We start from the raw sequence: 20,730 nt of genomic DNA on the forward strand, positions 1-20,730 counted from the left end.
ATAAAATTTTAATTGCATTTAATTAATTAAAAAATTATATTATTATTACAATACAGAGTGAAAAAAAAAAAAAAAAAAATGAAATTGTTTAAATAAAATATTTTTTTGATTTTATCCGTGAATCAATGCGGCAACATCCCATGAACCTTCGATTGCAAATGGTCCTTCAACACTTACATTATTAGGTGTTATGATTCCTATTTGAAATTTAGGCCATGATTTAGCATCCCTGTAATATAATACTTCGACGCATTTATATATTAAATTAACAGCTTCTTCTTCTGTCAAACCGCCATCTTGTTTACGTTTTTCTAATTCGTCTCTCATAATTGGTATGGCTAAATATGAACCAAAACCTAAAAAGTAAAGAGATGTTGATGGTATTAATATTTTTTAAGCAAAAGGTTGGTAATTGCGTGTGTACTTATAAATGTATCATTTAAACAAACCGGTTGCAACGTGATCGTCGAGAAAAGCTGTACCGAGTTTATCAACAGTTCCTAAAAATGGTTCACCATCTTGTATTCCTCCTATAACGTAATTACTCCAAAGTGGATCTAATTGTGTACGTCTCGTGTATAAAACTCTCGTTAGCCAATGGTATAAAGCTTTCGGCTTCATGTAAAATCCATCATCGACACATTCTTCATCGATTATTTTTTGGTTAATAACCTCTTTTAAATATTGAAAATCAGCATAATCACCTCCGGCTCCGATGATTATATTTTTATTGACTTTATAAACTCTCGAACAATCACGAAATCTTGCTAATGTACCGTAAGAACCTAAGGTATCTGCGGCAATAACTACACCGTTATTAAATTTTATACCCAAAACAGACGAACCTGTTGTAATGGGTTCCTTAGATCTTTGAAATCCGTTATTCGATCCGTAACTTTGTTGTGGCTGCATCGTAAAGTTTCCCGGATTGTTTGTTAATATTCCAAAAGGATTAACACCGAATCCAAATTGTGAAAAATCATTTAATCCGAATAAAGACATTACGGCGAATTGAAATTAACAGTGACAAACAATATTTGAGTTCTTAAATTAGTTTTTTTTTGTTGGCCAACCTGGCGTAATAAAATTTAACTAATGATTGCTTCCACGTTTTTTTTTTTTTCCCAGGTGGTGAAACGTTTCAAACTTGGCGTGTGTTCAATAATGGAAGTGTTTTACCGGTTAAATTTTAATTTTGTTAAAAATTTTCATGTATTGTAACATATAAAATATAATAATTAATTAGTAAATATTTCTTTATTATGAAACAGATTTCTCAATGTAAATATTTTTAATTAAAGTTTTGCCTTTCACTAAGTAATGATATTATTATAAGCATAAAAACCCGCCGTTTCGTTTTTTTTTTTAATCGAGTCATTTTTACTTTTTGATATTTAATAAAGTATGGAAAGAGATGATTATGAAATGTTAACATCTCAAGATGTCGATAGATCAATACGTTTACTTGATAGTGCGTTAAGCACACCGAGAAAATCATTATTGAAAATCTCTAGAAAACAGAGCAGAAAAGGTTAGTTAAAAGTAACCTTAATTATATTCGCTATAAGCGAAGCACATTAAAAAGTATGAATTTTTTTTTTACAGTGGATGATTTGGATATTTCCAAAGATGGATCATTTTCATCTCCTCTGTCATTTAAACCTAAAATTAGTAAAAGATCGAGTTTGAGCGTTGAAAACGTTTATGACAATTCTATAACATTTGGTGCGAATGAAATAAAAAAATTATTATCAGAAACTTCTTCAGTAGGTTTAACACAAAATCAAAATACTGCCAAAGCAGGTAAGCAAGTTAAACACTTATGTATGTGCAATAACCTAAATTTATTATTATTATTATTATTTTTTGTTTTTTTTTATTTAGCCAAGGATAGGTTATTTTTTGATTTTTTGGAAATATGGCAAACTCATGGTTCAATTCGAGAAGTTTTTGAATCGATATTAGATTTTGTTCAATGTTGTTCGCATACTGTAACCTCTATAAAAAATGTGTGGAATCAAAATTTAACAAAACCTGGATTTTTCGATGAAAAAATCCTAACAGAGATTGAATCTGAGAGAAATACATGGAGATTAATTTATGCATTATATCAGGTTAGAAATTATTTATTTGTTAATTGTTTTAAAATTTTAATCGAATAAATTAGAGTATTAATATGGTCGTTCACTGTTTTTAATTTTTTTAGAACAGGCTTGCACTTTTAATGCAACAAGAAGAAGAAAATGAAGAAGAAGATGAAGAAAATGATTACTTTCTTCAAAGCGTCAGCGAAAAAGAAATTATGTTAAGCTTGTACAAAAATGATAGAGTTATCAGAGAGGTATGAGATTCAAAATTGTACACTTTTTGTTTGACAAAAAATATTTATTTTACGATAAAAATTTTCAGAGCCAACTTGTCGTCGATTGGCTTGAACAAAATGCATCTGATTTAGCTGATGGATATGGCCTCGAACAGTATACAGACAAAACGATTGCTTGGGAAAATACTTTACATGAACTTCAAAGTAAAAAACCGATTCCGTATAAAAGTAGTAGAGAATTAATAACTCAATTGGATCCAGATGCACCACACAGAGAAAAAAAAGCACTCCATGATTTAGATAAGGTCACCCATATTTAATTTTTAAAAAAAAAAAGAGAGATTTTTTATTGAATTGTGATAATTATTTTTGGTAAAATTTTACAGGAAGATGATGATAGGTTAATACAAGAAGTTTATCAAGAAATTCGTCGAGGACATTTAGATGCAGCGCAATCGGCTTGCGCACACGCTGGTCAATCGTGGAGAGCTGCCTTGCTGGAAGGTTGGAGGCTGTATCACGATCCAAATTACTCTGCTAAAAATAATCAAGTTCAAAGGGAACCGTTGCCGGTAGAAGGAAATCCGTACAGGTAAGTTAAAGAAATACTTCAACGGTCGTCATTTTTTTTTTTTAATTGATTTTTTTTTTTTTTTTTTTTTGGCAAATCAGAGACATCTGGAAATTATCTGCTTGGAAAATGTGCGAAGATGTAACAATGCCATTAAAAGCTCGAGCATCATTGGCGGCATATTGCGGTCATTTACAAACCCTTCTCGACGCATCAGTGTCTTGGGAAGATCAATTATGGAGTTATTTAAAAGTTTCCATCGATGCAAAAGTTGAAAAAGAAATCCGTGAAATTAGTTTGAAAAGTTACGTCGAAATGCCACAATTGTATTGGAATAACATGTAAGTTTTGCATAACCTCATAAACATTTTTTTCTTTTCTCTCTCTTTTCATGTTAAATTAAAATTAATTTTTTTTTTTTATAGAGTGACTCTGGAAGAAATATTCAACGAATTACAAGCGAGTAAAAATCCTTTGGTACGAAGAGATGCGATGTCACCCGAACACATTGTACAAAAATATTTAGTTTTAGATCAAATCCCTCAACTCATGGAAGAAGTTTCAAAATGGATCCAAGGTTTTTTTTTTTTTTTTTTTTTTTAAATTTCCTTTTTTTTTTTTTTTTTTTTTTTGTACCGACATCATTTTTTTTGATATTTTTTAGGTTCGGACATGAGCGTCGGAAGTGATTACGAATCCGTGTCTCCTCATTTTCTAAGATTTTTAACTCATCTCGTTTTGTTTTTACGAAGGATAGGAAGGAGCGAATGCGACAGCGTTGGAGATGCCGTCATCGAAGCTTACGTTAAAGTAAACGCGAAACGAACGAAGAATGATTTTTTTTTTTTCTCTCTTTAAATTTAATTTTAATCGTTTAAATATATTTTTATAGTTATTGATAGAAATGAGAGAAAGCAAATTGGTCGCTTGGTACGTGAGTCAACTAAGTCAAGAAGATCAAATATATTATTACGCGGCATTTTTAGAAGAAATAACGGATTCGGAAGAGAGAAACGCATGTTTGAAAGCAGCTCAAGAAGCCGGATTAAACGTTGATGTAATAACAAAAACGGTCGTTGAAAATATTCGGTAGTTTTTCGTTTTTTTTTTTTTTTTTAACGGTTTTTTTTTGTGCGGCCATTAAAGTTTACAAAATTAATTATTTGATTTTGATTTACAGGCAACAATCTCCGTCGAACGATGTTGCGACTATGGAAGTACAACCCGACGTAAGTCCCGAAGATTTGATAAAAATCTCAGCGCTCGATTGGTTGTTGTATTATCCGGGACAAAGAACGGAATTGTTGATACAAACGAATGCTTTGATTGCTAATTTTTTATCCGCTGGAAACATACAAGCCGCACGTTTGGCATTTAATAAAGTGAGTCGTGAGATTTTCCGCACACCTGATACAAAATATTATTATTATTATTATTATTTTCGGTTTCGCTTTCAGATTCCAGATAGTACGATTGATTTAATTGTTAGTTCAAACGTGAACGATTCCTTAACGGACGATACTTACATAAATTTAGTTTTGAACAACATGCCTAAACAAGTTTCGTGCGCGACGAAAGAATATCTTTGTTACAAAGCTTATTTGGTGAGAATTCGACGATACTCGCGTTTGTTTGTTTGTTTGTTTGTTTTTGGAATTCGCGAATTAAAGGTTTTTTTCCCTTTCAGGAAGCGGACGAAAGTTTTTCCGATTGGTTTCAATATTTCAATCATGGTAAACCCATCGAACCCGTACTAAAGGAGGGTGCGAATTTCAGCGAAAAAGTCGCATTTCAACATAAATACAGTCAATATAAAATAAATTACGATAGGTGGAAAATATCGATGGATAGCAAGACGGCGGCGAGTATTGAAAACAAATAAAAATGGTTAGAGTCGATGGACTTAACATAATTTTAAAAAGTTTTTTTTTTTTTTATTCCAGACCACGAAAACTCTTTTGTACAACGTGCTTTTGTTTCCCATGGGTTGGTTGGTGGACGATGAAAACGTCGAAGATAACGACAGAACGGTACAATTGTCAGGATTGAGATCGATTGTCATACCTAAAGTGACGTTTCTCCTTCATACTGTCATGCACGGAATGGAAGATTATTCGGGTTGCGTGGCTCTGTCGGATCTCATTGCAGCCGAACAATATAAATTGTATAAGGTGAGTCTTGGATCGTTGCATCCGGTTTAGCACAGCCAGTCAAAAATGATAATAATAATAATAATAATAATAATGTTTTCGTAAATAGGTTTTCAGTAAGCAAAAACTTCAAGATTTCTTATCGAAAGCATTGGAATCGTCTCTTGAATTAATGAACCAAGGTAAAGATCCTTGGGGATACACAGTAGTGTAAAAGATATTAATAATAATTATAATAATTTTTTTTATAAGAACTTTGTTTAAAAAAAAAAAATATTGTTTTTATTACTTTATATTAAAATAAAATAAAACAATGTAATATTTCAGTTTGTTTTTATTGTTTTTTTTTTTATCAAAATGGAGTGCGTAATGAGTGTTTGTTTGTCGTGGCAATAGATTGCGGTAATCATTATGAATTAAGTTGGCACAACTGTTAAATGTTTCAATGGCAGAAATCTTTGTTTTAGATTGTGTATCAATCAGTTTACACCTAGTTTTTATTAAATTAAATATAAGAAAAGAGTTAAATTTCGTTAGTTAAAAGTTTTTGAGAGTTATGTGACATTTATTTTAAATAAAAATATTAAATATTAATTAATTATGCCCGTCGGACAGGTAAGAAAATTTTTTTAATATTTTTTTTTTTTTTGAAATCATCAAAGCAACGTTTGCATAGCCTCTAGGTTGATTGATATAAATATAATTTTTCGTGGCCATATCATTTACGGAGATTAATTATTGGAAAAATTAATTATTTTGTTAAAACCGTTAAGTTATTGCATCCAAAGCTCATCGTTTGCATTACGTAATCTTTTTAAAAAGATTTAGATTAAAACAATTATGGAGTTTTTTTTCTTGAAAATATTTATTAACAGGCAAATCACACGACTCCTTTAGAGGATTTAAGTGGAAATAGAAATAATCAGTGTTTAAAAGTATTTATTCAAAGAGATTACAGTGAAGGAACAATGGTTAAATTTCAAACTAGAAGGCCTCCAGAATTAGAAGATAAGGTATTGCTATTGATAATAAGTTAATTCGAATAATGAAACGATAAAGTTTATATTTTATTTATTTATTTATTTTTTTTTTGGGGTAGATTGACAGAGAAACATTTGAAAATACAATTCATCAATTAAATACTTATTTTGAAGAAGCTGAAAAAGCATCATGTACAACATATTGTGAGGGTTGTCTAGCTTGTTTGACTGCATATTTAGTTTATATGTGTTCTCAAACTCATTACGAAAAGGTAACATGGAATAAATCGAATTTACAAATCGATAAATTATGTTAATCGTCTAAAATGTAATTGCAATTTTAATAATTGACTTGAAAATTTGTAGCAAAATTTATGATAGAATTTGCTGTCAAAAAAGAATTATTTGCTTTGGAAGATTATGTGACGAGTTAAAATTATTGATTGATTGTCGATTTAAAAATTTGTTTCAGTGTCTTCGAAAGGTAGCAAAATTTATTGCTGAACAAAATCAAACAATTTACGAACCACATAATCTTCACATAACAGATCCAGTCGAAAGAGGACTTAGAGTTGTATCCTTTTAATTTTTTTTTTTTGTGTTTTGGTGTGCGTTTATGTTGTGTCGTTTAACTAAAAAAAAGTCGTGACGTGAATTTTCTTTAATTGAAATTTTTTTTTATTTATTTACAAATATCAGATCGAAATAGCCATCTTAGATCAACCCACAGTGCCAAAAACGTGACTTTCTCTATCGCATTCGACAGAAGAATTTTTCATGTGACGTTCCATCATTCTCCTCGTCTTCCTTCCTTTTTCTCCCTCACTCTCCCCTCCCCACACTCCCCCCACTCCCTCCTACCGCGTGTGCGTTACTCACGTGATTTACATGTTATCAACAGTCAATTTATTATTATTATTATTATTATTATTGTAATTTTTTTTTTCTTCTTTTCGTTCGGGAATTGGAAAAAAAAAAAAAAAAAAATCTAAACGAAGAAAAGGAAAGAAAAGAGAAGGAAATCGTTAAAGAGAGAGAACAAGAGAGACAGAGAGAAAGAGAGAGAGAGAAAATAAAAAGATGTGGAAAAAGAAAATGATAAATGTGAGATGCGAGAACATTTTCCGACAGAATTGATTGGATTCATTTTTAGAATTTTGTCTTTTGCTGTCGCAAGCTGTCGCGTTAAAAAATATTTTCTGTCGTTTGTTTCTTCTCTCGTTTTGTGATGATGAATTTGACAGATAATAATAATAATAATAATAATAATAATGATAATTTGAACGTTTGCAATATAATTGTTTTCTAAAAAAGGTTCGAGAAAAGTGTTTCGAAGCAAACGACAGCAAAATAATTTTTTTTTGTTTTTTTTTGTTTTCGTCTCTTTCTCTTTATATCTCTTTCGTCTGTGTAAATTGTTCGTTTAGTAACAAAATCAATTTTCGAAATGAGAAAGAAAGAAAGAAAGAAAGAAAGAATTGGATGATGACAGAAACGCGAGAAAAAGAAAGAATTTTGTCGACTGTACAAATTTTCCAATTAATTTTTCTTTTTTTTTTTTTTTTTTTTGCTTTTTTTTTGCTTTCGCTGATGGAAGAAAAAAAATAAAATTTTCTTGCCCATTGTGATATATACATATACATATATATATATTTTTTGTAATTAACGGTTATTTTCTATTATTATTATTATTATTATTATTATTAATTTTGTTTTTGCTTATTGGAAGTCTCGTGATATCAAAAGAAAGTATTTTGTATTGTGAATCGTTTTTGTATCGTTTTTCTTTTTTTTTTCGAAAAATCTAAAGTTTTTTTTGTTTTCTTTCTTGTTAATTGTAAAAAAAAAAAAGTGACAGTGAGTGATAAAATAATAAAAAGTAATAAAAAGTGGGAAAAAGTAAGAAAAATGATTTTCCGACGATTTATTTATTTGTGTTTGTTTGTTTAAGAGTGTTTATTTGTTTTTTTTTTTTATCACTATTATTATTATTATTATTATCATCATTATCATGATCGTAATCGTTAGGTTTAATTTTAAATCCATTATACTTTTTTTATCGTGTCAGAAAAGAAATAGAAAGAAAAAAAGGCATTAAAAAATAAAAGAGTCGACGACAAATCATTTAATTTTGTTTTATTTATTTATTTATTTATTTATTATAATTATTATTATTATATCTAATTTATTCTATTATGGAAAATACACACGAATTGTAATAATAATAATAATAATAATAATAATAATAATAATAACAATTGTCAATAATTATTGGGGAATTTATAATTTATATCATCATCATCATTATTTACAATTTGTGAGAAAAATTTTTTTTTTCGCCTTAAAAATGCTGATTATGCAATATATGAACAGGATGGGGAAAACGAATGGGTGTGACGTAATCACAAACGGTGGTGTAGAGGGTTAAGTGACGTAAGATTGATAAATTGTGTCGGAAATATTCGGAAATGTTCGATTGTCTTCGGTCGGTAATATAAAATTATTTTACCTGTAAATAATTAGAGGTAGGTGCGATAGTGGGAGGGAGGAAGGGGAGGGGAAGAGTAGGAGGAGATGAAAGGGGAAAAGTGATTATCGATCGATCGGGAGGAGGGGTTTGGGGCGGGGTAGGGGGATGGGGAGAACTCATTATTCTATTTAAATTAATAATAATTAAATTTTTTTTTTTTTTTTTTTTTAAAAGTATTTTCGAAAATTTTCTAATTTTGTTTTTATATCAATCTATCTAAAAAAAAAATTAATTTGAGCAAATTTTTTTTTTGCGCTTTTTAAAAAATATTTTTTTTTGCTATGATTCACTCGTAATATTATTATTATTATTATTAAACCTAACGAAAAATCAATTAAATTTTATGACGTGAAAAAAAATTGGGGGGAGGGGGTGGGTTAACGAATCGTAACTTTTATTATTATTATTAATACTTAATCAAGAGTGAGTGAAATACGTCGACGTCGTCGTGTCATTAGAAATTTTCTTTTTTTTTTTTTAATCTTAATTATTTAAAATTTAAAGGCACTCTTTCAAAACAAAATGTCTTCCGTCACGAGTGAAAATTTGTTTTTTTTTTTTGAAGTGGTACTAGAAAAGTTTTTTTTTACGTTTTTTTTTTTTTGGTTTTTTAATTTCAAATTAACGTACAAAATTTTTTACGCTTGTTATTTTTTGTCGTGTCAATTTTAGATTTTGATATCGGTGGATGATCGTTCGTGCTGCTGTCATCTTCTGACGTTGGCACGTCACTTCTTTTCGGACTGTTTTCCCTCGAATTTTTAGTTTTGTAATACAGGGAACGACTCTGACGATTTTGCATGGATTTACCTGTTGGGAAAACTCAAAAAAATTACTTTCGGTTGTGCTCGTGTGGGTGCGTGAGTGCGTGAGTGCGTGTGGTCATCACCTTTTGTCTTTCTCAAACTTGCGAACTTTCCTAATGCTATACCGACGGTACTGACTTTTCTTTGTGCTGCTTCTGATATTTGCAAACCGTTATCTGATTCCACGGTCGATTGTCTTTCCAAAGAATGAGAACAATTTAAAGTCGTCACGGTGAATTCAATGTCTTGAGGTTGTTCATCTGAATTAACTGAACAAAAAAAATTCATTTAAAGGATTCTTGTGGAAGACAAGAGACGGGGAGGGGAAAAGGAAAATTCGTTACCTGCAAATTCTTCGACGGGTTTATCGATGGTATCGTGATCTATCCAAGTCAAACCCATTTCGACTTTTTCTGCCAAATCTTGCCAATGATTTCTATTAGCCAAACAACCTTCGTAGAGAGGACGGATCCATGGAAACGTGTCCGACATGACTTTATATAAAGGAAGGCAAATGACGTCAATGAAACCGACTTGCATTTGTGGTAGTTCGTCTTTTCTCTCTCGATCCATCATCGCCTATTCAAACGTCATCATCATCATTATTAAAACCGGAAACGTGACTGCGTCGACGGTTGTTGTTGTTGTTGTCGTTGTTCCATTCTACTTACCACGGGTTGTTGATTCAATTGTAGTTTTTCTAAATCACCCTGATCGAAAAATTCATCTGCTACCAATTTAGCCATTTTGTGTTGTACTTCCCAAGGTTTCGATATAGCGCTTACGTCACATGCCGTCATCATCATTCCGCATAAAACTAAAACAAATATTGATGGAATGTAAAAGAATACTAATCGCAACTCATACTTAAATACTAACTTTCTTTTTTTTCTTCGCTTTGCCAATCGAATTCTCCATCGTCTACCAATTCTCTAAAACGATTTTTCTTTTTGAAATACATGGCAAGATCCGTGGACAAAATGGCGTTTTCAACGATCTTCATGACTTGTCTGTAATCGTCCGGAGATAAAGCCTGAAAGGAAAAAGAATTTGCGATGAAAACGCGTGACTCTCGTTTCTGTTTGGAGGGTACCTTAATCCGCACCTGGAATATGTTATTCCCTTCACTGTTTAATATCATAACGCATTGATCGAAATGATGATGTTCCATCGTGCTTGTCGTGTATAGGATTGCCAATGGCGATTCCGTTTTTGTTTGAAATGCGTTGTTGGTCCCTCTGTGATCCAAATCGTGACAAAGGCAAGCGACTAATAAGCCTAAAATCTAAAAAAAAAAGGTTTTTTATCAATGATATCATCATCCTTGTCGTTCTTATCATGATAAGTGTTCATCCAGCAGTACTTCTAAATCCGTCATAAATCTTTCCATTTTTCCAGTTTTCAACATGGCGAACATTGTTTGAGCAACGTTTAATGCGTGTCTCCAATTGTGATATTTAACGGGTCTGTAATTTTTTTTCACGCTCAAAACCCACCGACAGAGTACCTGGAAAAATTTTACTTATTTAAACAAAAAAAAAGATGTGGAAAGGTAGAGAAGACCGGAAGTCGTACTCACGTTGTAGGGAATTTGAAAATGTTTTATCAAATTACATTCCATAAACATTCTTATGGTCGCTCTGCAAGTATCTTCATCCGGAAGTTTAAAATCAATGAATTTAAAACTGGAAGAAAAGAGAAAAATGATGATGATGATGTTTTTGTTAAGAGGGGGGGGGTGAAATACCTTAAAAGATTATAAGACTCGACCGAGGGTATGAAATCGTTATATAAACGTTCCGTATCTTCGACGGATGCTGATGCGTGATAAGATAAACATTCCAAAGCGACTTTTTGTTTCGCCATTAATTTACATGCATTTTCGTACATTTGAGTATTATGGATTCCCAAACCGCAAAAAATTGCAAAAGCTTCAAATATTGATACGTCAGAATCCGTGAAAGGTTGCTGATTGGTCTATGGAGAAGTAGAAGAAGAAGAAAAATTAAATTTGTCGAGGAGGAAGGGAAGGTTTGCGCATGCGCGACGTTAAAATTGTTATCGTACCTTGTTTATCAATTGCGCGACACCGATTAAAGTTTTTTGACCGTTCGATATCGGCATGCAAAGTATACTTTTTGTTAAAAAATTATCTTCTTCTTCTCGGACATCTTGATTCATCCATGTTGTTACGTCACTGATGTTTAGAATCTGCGAATGTGAAAAAAAATGAGTAACCGATTAGAATCGAGTTCAGCCATTTTGTTTTTATAAAAACTTACTTGTCCGTTAGCTGCGACGTATTTAGCAATTTTAACCAATTTTGATGAATTTATTGCTTTTGATTTTAAAACTATGGCATCCGTTTCGTCTGCTCTCAATTCGAATATTGTTGAAAATCTTATTTTCTGAAAAATGATCGTTATTGTTTTTACAAATTGTGGTTTTCGAACCAAAAAAAATTCACATACCTGTACGGATTCCTTAGCTTTAAATATATCATCGACGTTAATATTATTGCTCTGAAAATAAAATTTGTAAAGGTTTTAGGGAATTCTGAACCTTTTTAGGTAGAAAAAAAAGTGAATTATGGATTTACCTGTCGTCTGGACAATGGTTGATGTTCTTCTTTTTTTTTCTTCGGTTGTTGAATTATGTGTTCCAAATGATTCTGAAAGAGGAAAATTTCGATATCAGTTCGTTTTAGTCATAGTTTGGTTGTACCTTACTGAACAACAGGGATAATTTCAAATTTTCGTGACGATTCGAATGTAAAAAGCAGAAGACGAAAAGTACGAAATATTATTATTATTATTATAAGCGAGGGCGTTAGATAGGAACACGTTATGAATTTTTTATTTTTTTTTTTTTTTACGGGGTTAAATGCAAATTTTTTTTTTAATTTTTTTTCTGATTGGTCGATAATTTATGTTAATTTAAAATGATAAGAAAAAAGTGGGCGGAGCTAATTAATTAATAATTATTATTGATTCGTTAATTTTTTGACTTCCTCTCCTCCCCCCGTGAATGGATAATAAAGATAATTGGTGTAAATGAATTTTTCCATTAAAAAGGATCAATGAAATTTTAATAATGGGAGAAAAGAAAAAAAAAATGGAGGAAAAAAATCTTTTTTTTTTTCTATTTCGATAGTGTTTCATTACAAGAAATGTAAACAACAACCAAAGTGCGAGACAGCTGACAAAAAAAAGGGCAAACGAATCGAAGTTTTTTCTTTTTTTTTTTTTTTTATTTGTCTGTTTACTTTCACGTCGGAGAAAGAGAAAGAAAGAGATAGAGAGAGAAAGAAATTCGTTATTAAAAAATTTATATCGAATGTTTGAAAGCATAAAAAAAAAAATAGAAAGAGAGAGAGAGAGAAAAATTATAACTTTGTTTCTGTTTAAAATAAATAATAATAATGATAATGATAGGAAAAATTCATTTGTCGCGTTTTTAACGTTAAAAACCATTAATTTTTTATTTGATTAAAAGATTTTCGGACGTGATAATTTATTGTGGGGGGAAGGGGGAAGGGGGGAAGAGAATAAATAGGTAAAAATGGCGGGTGGATGATAATAGAGAAAAAAAAGTCGTAAAAATCGAATTAAATTTTTTTTTTTTTTTTTTTGGAATTTTTGAAAAGATTTTTTTTTTTTTTTTACGATCGAACCGTTAAAATTTCTAGAATGATTTTTTTTTTCATGTGAGAAATAAATAAATTTTTGATTTATTTTTTTTATTAAATTTCGGTTGGGAGAAAAGTGTAATCAAACGACGACGGCCATTTTATTTATTTTCCATCTCGTTTGAGTGGAAGAAAAGATTTTTATTATTATTATTAATTTACGGGGAGATTAATAATAATAATAATTACGACTCACCTCTTCCGAACAGCTTTCTAAATCTAATAAATAAACGGCACATCTTTCGCATTTGAGCAAATCTCGAGCTTCTCTCATTATTTTCGTTACGAGACATTCTAAATTGCTTTGTTCTTCGAAAATGCTTCTCGCCAAATGTAAAAGAATCTAAATAAAACAAATAAATAATTACTACGTCTTCATCGGTGTTAAAAAGTGCGTGTGTGCGTGTGTTGATGGGCGCGTGATTAATTTTTAATAAAAATTAAAGTCGATAACCAAAAAAAAAAAAAAAAATTTTCCTCCTCTACGTTAATTTAAAGGGATTTTTTTTATTTAAAAATTTAGTTAATAAGTTAATCACTTGGAGCGCTAGTGTGTAAAAAAAAAAAAATAAAAAAACCGTTAATGCGTTCGGTCGTAATAATTTTAAAGCGTTCGTTTGACGCAATTTTTTTTTTTTATGACTCCATTTTTGTTTTCTTTTTTATTTATTTATTTATTTATTTTTTTAATTACTCTTAAAATATTTTATTATTATTATCATTTTCCGTACCGTATACATGTTAATAAAATGTATTTTATTATTTTTTATCGTTGGTTATAATTATTTAACGGTTTTTTATTTATTTCCTTTCGCGCGATTTTAAAACGATTTTATTATTATTATTATTATCATAAATAAAGTTAATAAAAAAAAAAATTATTAACGTAATAATTATCGATGAATTGTTTTTTTTTTTTTATTAAATTTGAAAAAGGTGATAATTTATTAACGCGATGATGATGATGATGATTTTTTATGTTTAGATTTCTACCCCCTCTTCCCCCAGATCCCCTCAGGATTAAATATCTCCTGAATAATATTCGTTTGGAACCACATCAATTCTATAAGTCTATTCTATTCCTGAACTTCTGGAATGTCTGGAATCAGGTAGAAAAAGAAGAATACTTAATCTTAATCCCTTTAATCCAAATACTAATCGCGTATGTTTCTTAATTTAAGGATTAAAATTGGATTAAAGAATTAATACCTGTTTGTTCCTTTTTACACAAAGAAAATTCTGAGATTATACGTACGTATGTAAACCGCGTTTAGAGAGAGAGGGGGGGGGAAAATTGTCGGAAAACTCACCGTAAGATAAACAAAGGATTTAAGTATTTTAATTTCCGTTTGTTTAAAAAAAAAAAATCGATTTTGTTTGTTTCGAAGATTTAAAATTTTTGTCGTGTCGTCGACATTTTTGCCCTCCCTTTTCCCTCCCTCCCTCACTCCCCTCTCTCCTCCCGCCCCCGAAAAATCTTATTTATTCCTTCTTATTAATTTTATTATTATTTTTAAAAACGTGTTTACTTTTTTCTTTTTTTTTTTGTTTTGTTTAATTAACGAATTAATTTTCTAACGTGTGGGAAAATTAAAAATTTTCTTTTACATTGTTATCGATTAAAATTTTAAGAAAATAAATGTTTCCTTTTTAAAAAAGAAAATAAAAAAGAAAACCTGAGGCGCTTTTCTTTTTTTTTTTCGAGTCAAACGCCATTTTTTTTCTTTTTTTTCAGTCAAGCGAGCAACTGTAATAATAATTTTTTTTTTTTAATAACTGTAATAATAATAATAAATTATTATTATTATTAGTTATTACAACCGCATAATAATTAATAATGATAATAATGAGTTATTTTATTAATATTCAAATGAGAGAGAGAGAGAGAGAAAGAGAGAAAATTTATTTTTTTCTTAAAAAAGAATTTGAATTAATTAACCGAGTGACGGACATTTTATATTAATTCTTTGTTACGTTTTATTTATTTTTATTATTTCCGTTTTTCTATTTCGAAAAAATAAACCGGATGTGGAAAAAAAAAATAATAATAATTTTCTAACCGCCGGTTATTAATCGACTTTAATTAAAAAATTATCACACACACACACACAAACGCACACAAAAGAATTTTTTTAAAAATAATAATAATAATAATTTTTTTTCCGATTTTCCCTTTATTTTTCCTACCCTTCCCCCTCGCCCCTCTTCCTCCCCATCATCATTTTTCGTTTCATAACCGTGAAATTGTTTTTTTTTTTTTTTTTTTTTTTTTTTTGTAAAGCAATTTCAAAATAAACCAGTATACAAAACTTTATTGACCTTTTTCTGGCCACAAATTGTTTTTTCTCCCTTTCACTCCCTCCCCCCCTCTCTCTCTTTCTCTCTCTATCCAGATTTTTTTTAAATTTTATTTTATATTTTTTTTTTTTGTCGACCGAGCCGACGACATTAATCTGTCGCGATAATTAAAACGACCAAAAAATTTATAATTAAAAATGAAAAAAAAAAAAAAAAAAAAATTTTGTTTTTGTCTTTTGCCCTTTTGTTTGTTTTGTTTAACATTTTATTATTATTATTATTTTAAAAAGGTTTTTGGAAAATGTGCAAAATTCGGTCGGAAAAACAATGGAAAAATAAAAACTTACCTGATTTCTTTTGTATTCCTGTACGGAAAGCTCAAATAATTGAGCATTTTGTATACCAATACCACCAAATGTTAAATACCTTTGAAATACCTTTAAAAAATAATAATAATAATAATTAACGGTATGTAAAATATAAGGGTGAGAATATTTTTTATTAAAGGGGGGAGGGGGGAAAATTACTTCGACATCTCTCTGTGTAAATTCCTGAGATCCATTTGTTTTATTTATTATTTGAGCTACGCCAATAACATCACCTTCGTAATTACATATTGGCATTGATAAAATTAAATTTGTTTTATATCCGGTACGCATGTCTATTTCGCTGTTGAACCTGGGATCCTAAAATAAAAAAAAACAACAACAAACAAAAACAAAAAAAAAATTTTTTTCCTTCTTCTTCTATCGTTAATAAAACCCTTTTTGCCCCTTTTTTTCTCATATTATTATTATTATTATTCTATTCCAATTCATTTCTTTTCTCATGAGTGAGTTTTTCTTTTTTCTTTTTCATCAAAAAAGAAAATTTTTTTTTCCTTTTTTCCCTTTTTTCCTTTTTTTTCTACGATAAAATTCTCGTTTTAAATCGTTTTAATTTTTTTTTTCTCATCATCATCATCATCATTATTAAATTAAATTAATTTTTTTTTTATTAATATACCCTCATTAAAAATGTTTTAATTGTTTTTTTTCCTTTCTTTTCTAATTATTTTAATAGAAAATTAATTGAAATCAATTAATAAATGAAAATTCTTTTCGAAAACGATCGATCGATTGATTTATTGAGTGAAAATAAAAAAATAAGAAAAAATTTTCCGCCATTTTTTCTTATTTTTTTATTTTATTTTTTATTTTTTAAAAAGAAATGCGTTTACTTATTTTTAAAATAAAGTCGTAAAAGAAAAAATAAAATAAAAAAAACGCGCGTAAAAAAAAAACGTGCGAACGTGCGTGAGAGTATAAAAAAAAGAAGGGAATAAATAATAATAAAAAAAAAATAAAAGAAAATTTCGTTTCCCTTTCTTTCCCTCCTTTCTTCTTCCTCTCTGCTTTTTTTCCCTGCAACATTTTAAATTTCCCTCTTTTTTTTCTCCTGAATTTCCCTGCATTCGAATTTCCCTTGTGCGAGCGAGGGAGGGAAAAAAAAACGAAAACGAAAACTTTTTGCTTTTGAGCTTTTAAAGGATTCGGGGTAGAAGTAAAGGAAGTGGGGAAGAGTAAAAGAAAAAAGTGGGCGGAGCGTGAGGTAGAAAAAAAGAGGGGGTGGGGAGAGTTTAATGGAATGAGGGAAAAAAACGTTTTCTTAACTTTTTTTTTTCTCCCATTTCCCTCGACGAAAAAAAAAAAAAAAAAGAAAACTTTGCCTTTTTTTTCTTTTATTCATTACGATTAGAAATATAATTAAATAAGGCCGGTTTTTATTTTATTTATTTATTTATTTTTTTTAAAATAATAACTTAATTATAAATATAACAAAAATAAAAAAAAATGTCGACACAAAAAAAAAATCTAATGCCACGATAAAATAAATAAAAAAACGGAGAGAGAAATGGAATTTTACAAAAAAAAAATAATAATAATTTTTTTTTGTGTTTCCCCTTCCCCTCCCTTTTTTCCTCCCTACTCCAACATTTATTTCCGGTTGTTTCGATATCGTTCGATTCGGTTAGTGAAAGAAAAAAAAAGGGAATTTTTTCACGATTGATCGTGGTAGAAGAAAAATAAAAATTTTTTACTCACGTTATATGCATCGCTTATGTTAATTATTTCTTTACTTTGAGCAACGTAACCGACGATTCCGACTCCGAATGGAATTTTCAAATCTTCATTTTTAACTTTTTCAATGGCTTCATCAAAATCTAATCAATAATAATGATAATAATAATAATTAGGGATTTTCAACGGTTGGAAACATTCAAAAGAAAATTTTTTTTTTTTTTATTTACCTGTGTCTACCGTTACGTCAAATAATTTAGCGACCAAATAACGTTTATCCGGGGGTCCTCGTGCCAAAAATAAACTTCCTCTATCCGCATATGTCAATAAGCAAACGTTTATTAGAATTTTATGACACAGTACGTCGATATCTAATTCTGTTGCCACGTCTCTTATTAATTCCATAAAAAAATCACCTTCGTCGATGGAATGATTTCTTTTTCGAGTGTCCGCTCTATAATTATTATCATCGACGATAATAAGGGAAAAAAAAATTCTATCATTATTATCATTATCATTATTATCACGATCGTAGCGATAAATACGAGATGAGAATTTTTTTTAATTAATTTATTTTAATTTTAAAAAAATTTATTTACATAAAAAATTATTTATTTAAATGATTTTAAGAGGGAAAACTTTTTTGTTATGAATAATTTTTAACAAGACTCGAATTAGAAAATCGTTAATGAGGAATCGATACTCGTAATTTTCCCGTTGGAAATTTCTAGAAAAAAAATAATAAAGATGATGATTAATAAAATTGTGTCAGGGGAGGGGAGGGGGGAGGGAAATTTCATACAAGAGTTTTCCATCTGGTATTAAGATGATAAATAATCGTTTTAAAAGTGCAAACAATGCGAGGGAAAAAAACGGTTATGAAAAATTTAGAGGAGATGCGTAAAATTCAAGATGGTGTGCGTGAGTGGTCCAGATCTTTTAGTTTATTGTTTCATAAAAAAATTTTTTAAAGTTAAAATGATTTTAAATCACGCGCCGATGAAAAAAAAAGCAGAAAATTTAAAAGAGAAAGAGAGAGAAATTGTTTCTGACGACGGTACTGATCGATAAAATAAATTCTCAAAGGAAAATGTTAATTGCAAGAGAGGAAATGTTTGTACAAATCAAAAAAGAGAAACTATTTCCGGTTGAATTTTTTTTTTTTATAAATAAATGAAAAAAAAAAAAAAAAAAACATGAGTGAAGTCGAAATATGTTTAAATTTTCTTTTTAAATCGCATTTTTTTTCTAAACGGAAGAAATTTATCGGGCCCATTTTTTGTTCGTTAAAAAGAATTTCCGGTCAATATGGCGGACTTTCTTCTAAAAAATTTCTGAAAATAAATTTTTTAAAAAACGTTGAAAATTTTAAAGTTAAAGAAAGTAGAAAAGAAAGAAAACTTTTTTTAAAAAGGTGCAAATTTAACGAATAAAATTTTTAAAAATTTTAAAAACGGAAACGGAAATGGTTTCCGATCGAGATAAAAGTACTGAAGAATTCAATTAACGAACAAAATCTAAATAAAAAAAAAAATTTTTATGAAATTTTCAAAGTAAAAAAAAAGGGGGCGGTAGTAGTACGAAAGAGATTCCAGGTAGAAGATTATTCTGGAAGTTACCTGTCGCATGAAATGATAATGATAATGATAATAATAATTATTATTATTACGATGAAAAGAAAAAATTCAAAGATTTTAATTTAATATATATATATTAACTAAATGAAAATTTTAATGAAAAAAAAAAAAAACTTTTCAATTAAATTTTTTTTTTTTGATTTATTAAATACGCGAAAATGTTATTTAGGTAGGGTGTGGTTGTTGTTGTTGTTGTTCTAGAAATTTCTGGGTCATTTCATTAACTTATTCTCACCGATTTGTAAAAATTTCAAACACGAATAATCGAATTAAATACGGGGGGATATGCGTTCGTATTTATAAATTTCAACGAAAATAAATATTATTATTATGAAGAACGAACGTAAATTTAGTAGAGGTGATGATAATAATAATAATAAATCTTACCCATTTTGAGATTTTAATTTTTTCGGTGATGATGACGAAACCCAAACTTGAAAAAGTTCTGACGTCACAGAATTATTTCTTTCAATTTTTTTCCGTCTCGTCCTTCCATCGTCACCTATGTCTTTTTCAATATCATTATTCTTCTTTGTATCATTATCATTATCATCATCGTCGTCGTCGTCGTCGTTGACGATTGAAGGAGATGATCCACCTCCTTCTCCTCCATTTCCTTCTTGTTTTTTCTGTTTTAATTTAATATCAGTTATTCTTTTTATCAAGTCGTCATTACCATCGCTCACGAGCCATTCTTCGAACGCGCCCGGATGATTCAAATAAATTTCGGTTAGATTGACTTTAATATCATTCATATCAATGACGGTTGTTCTATTGTAACAATAATTCACCATTTTAAATTTTCATTCGGAACCGTTTTTTCATATTTTTTTTTTTTCTATTTCTACCGTTATTTTGTTTGTTTGTTTGTTTACTTTTCCTTTTTCCTTAACTTTCACAACCGTGTGTATATATATTTATTAAACGTGTTTGTGCGTTTATGCGTGCGTGCGTGTTTGTCCGTTTTTTTAAAATAATTTATTCTATTTTATTCCTTTATTTAGAACATTTATTATAGGTCTTTTACTTCTTGCTTTCCTATGAACTATTTTTTTTTTATAGGCAGTGATCATTCTGTTTTTGTTTTTAAAAAAAAAAGAAACTTTAACGTCACGTGACGATTTTTATTTATTTATTCATTAACTATTTCCGGTTTTAGTTTTTGTTTTTATAAAGAAAAAACGTAACTTTTTTTCACGTAATTATTAAATTAAAATCACTCGGATTATATAAAGACGTTACTTCCTGTAAGAAAAATATACGATAGATATATTATTTAAGGATAAATTTTTATTTTTTTCCTTTAAAATTTTTTATCAGGAAAAAAATCGACCAATCAAAAAATTGCAAAAAAAAAAAACAAATTTATGATTAACATAATGAAATTATTATTAAACCACGCCCATTTTTATTTTTTCCACCCTCCACCTCCCCCATCTTCGTCGATTCGAATTTTCGTTGTTGTCCAGACAAGATATAGAAAAATTTATGTCAACCCTCACTCAAATGATAAAAAAAAAAATCTGAAAACACGAGAGAGAGAGAGAAAGAGAGAGAGAGTGAGAGGAAAATTTTTTGTTTTTCCAATGTGAATTCGTTATGTTTTTATTGTATGTCTAAAATTTCATATTTTTTTGCGTGTGCGTGTGTGTAAAAGCAGCACTAAAAAAAAAAAAACTACGTCATG

At 29.3% G+C, this 20,730-nt stretch overlaps 4 protein-coding genes across 4 annotated transcripts; 2 read left to right on the forward strand and 2 right to left on the reverse strand.

The window, feature by feature from the left end:
* Positions 1-111: 111 nt before the first annotated feature.
* Phum_PHUM066580 (proteasome subunit beta type 4 precursor, putative) lies at positions 112-1,002 on the reverse strand (the record flags this gene model as incomplete). Its single annotated transcript, XM_002423498.1, has 2 exons — positions 112-356; positions 450-1,002. 2 exons carry the CDS (start codon positions 1,000-1,002, stop codon positions 112-114), a joined length of 798 nt encoding a protein of 265 aa, XP_002423543.1.
* Positions 1,003-1,404: 402 nt separating this feature from the next.
* On the forward strand, positions 1,405-5,258 carry Phum_PHUM066590 (Nuclear pore complex protein Nup107, putative; the record flags this gene model as incomplete). Its single annotated transcript, XM_002423499.1, has 15 exons — positions 1,405-1,531; positions 1,606-1,803; positions 1,885-2,114; positions 2,207-2,341; positions 2,410-2,628; positions 2,710-2,915; positions 2,996-3,235; positions 3,320-3,471; positions 3,559-3,704; positions 3,787-3,983; positions 4,075-4,276; positions 4,352-4,498; positions 4,582-4,755; positions 4,838-5,065; positions 5,154-5,258. 15 exons carry the CDS (start codon positions 1,405-1,407, stop codon positions 5,256-5,258), a joined length of 2,706 nt encoding a protein of 901 aa, XP_002423544.1.
* A 754-nt stretch (positions 5,259-6,012) lies between these two features.
* Phum_PHUM066600 (uncharacterized protein) lies at positions 6,013-6,768 on the forward strand (the record flags this gene model as incomplete). Its single annotated transcript, XM_002423500.1, has 4 exons — positions 6,013-6,057; positions 6,144-6,296; positions 6,497-6,598; positions 6,724-6,768. 4 exons carry the CDS (start codon positions 6,013-6,015, stop codon positions 6,766-6,768), a joined length of 345 nt encoding a protein of 114 aa, XP_002423545.1.
* A 2,402-nt stretch (positions 6,769-9,170) lies between these two features.
* Positions 9,171-19,837, reverse strand: Phum_PHUM066610 (cAMP/cGMP cyclic nucleotide phosphodiesterase, putative; the record flags this gene model as incomplete). Its single annotated transcript, XM_002423501.1, has 19 exons — positions 9,171-9,364; positions 9,444-9,629; positions 9,705-9,939; positions 10,032-10,177; positions 10,240-10,393; positions 10,466-10,645; positions 10,724-10,867; positions 10,940-11,045; positions 11,108-11,337; positions 11,428-11,571; positions 11,643-11,882; positions 11,960-12,031; positions 13,245-13,391; positions 15,694-15,783; positions 15,874-16,032; positions 17,431-17,549; positions 17,637-17,860; positions 19,431-19,545; positions 19,642-19,837. The coding sequence occupies 19 exons, from the start codon at positions 19,835-19,837 to the stop codon at positions 9,171-9,173; spliced, it is 3,081 nt and encodes a 1,026-aa protein (XP_002423546.1).
* Between the last annotated feature and the right edge of the window lie 893 nt (positions 19,838-20,730).

Source organism: Pediculus humanus, genomic scaffold (assembly GCF_000006295.1).
Source record: "Pediculus humanus corporis 1103172107416 genomic scaffold, whole genome shotgun sequence".
NCBI lineage: Eukaryota > Metazoa > Arthropoda > Insecta > Psocodea > Pediculidae > Pediculus > Pediculus humanus.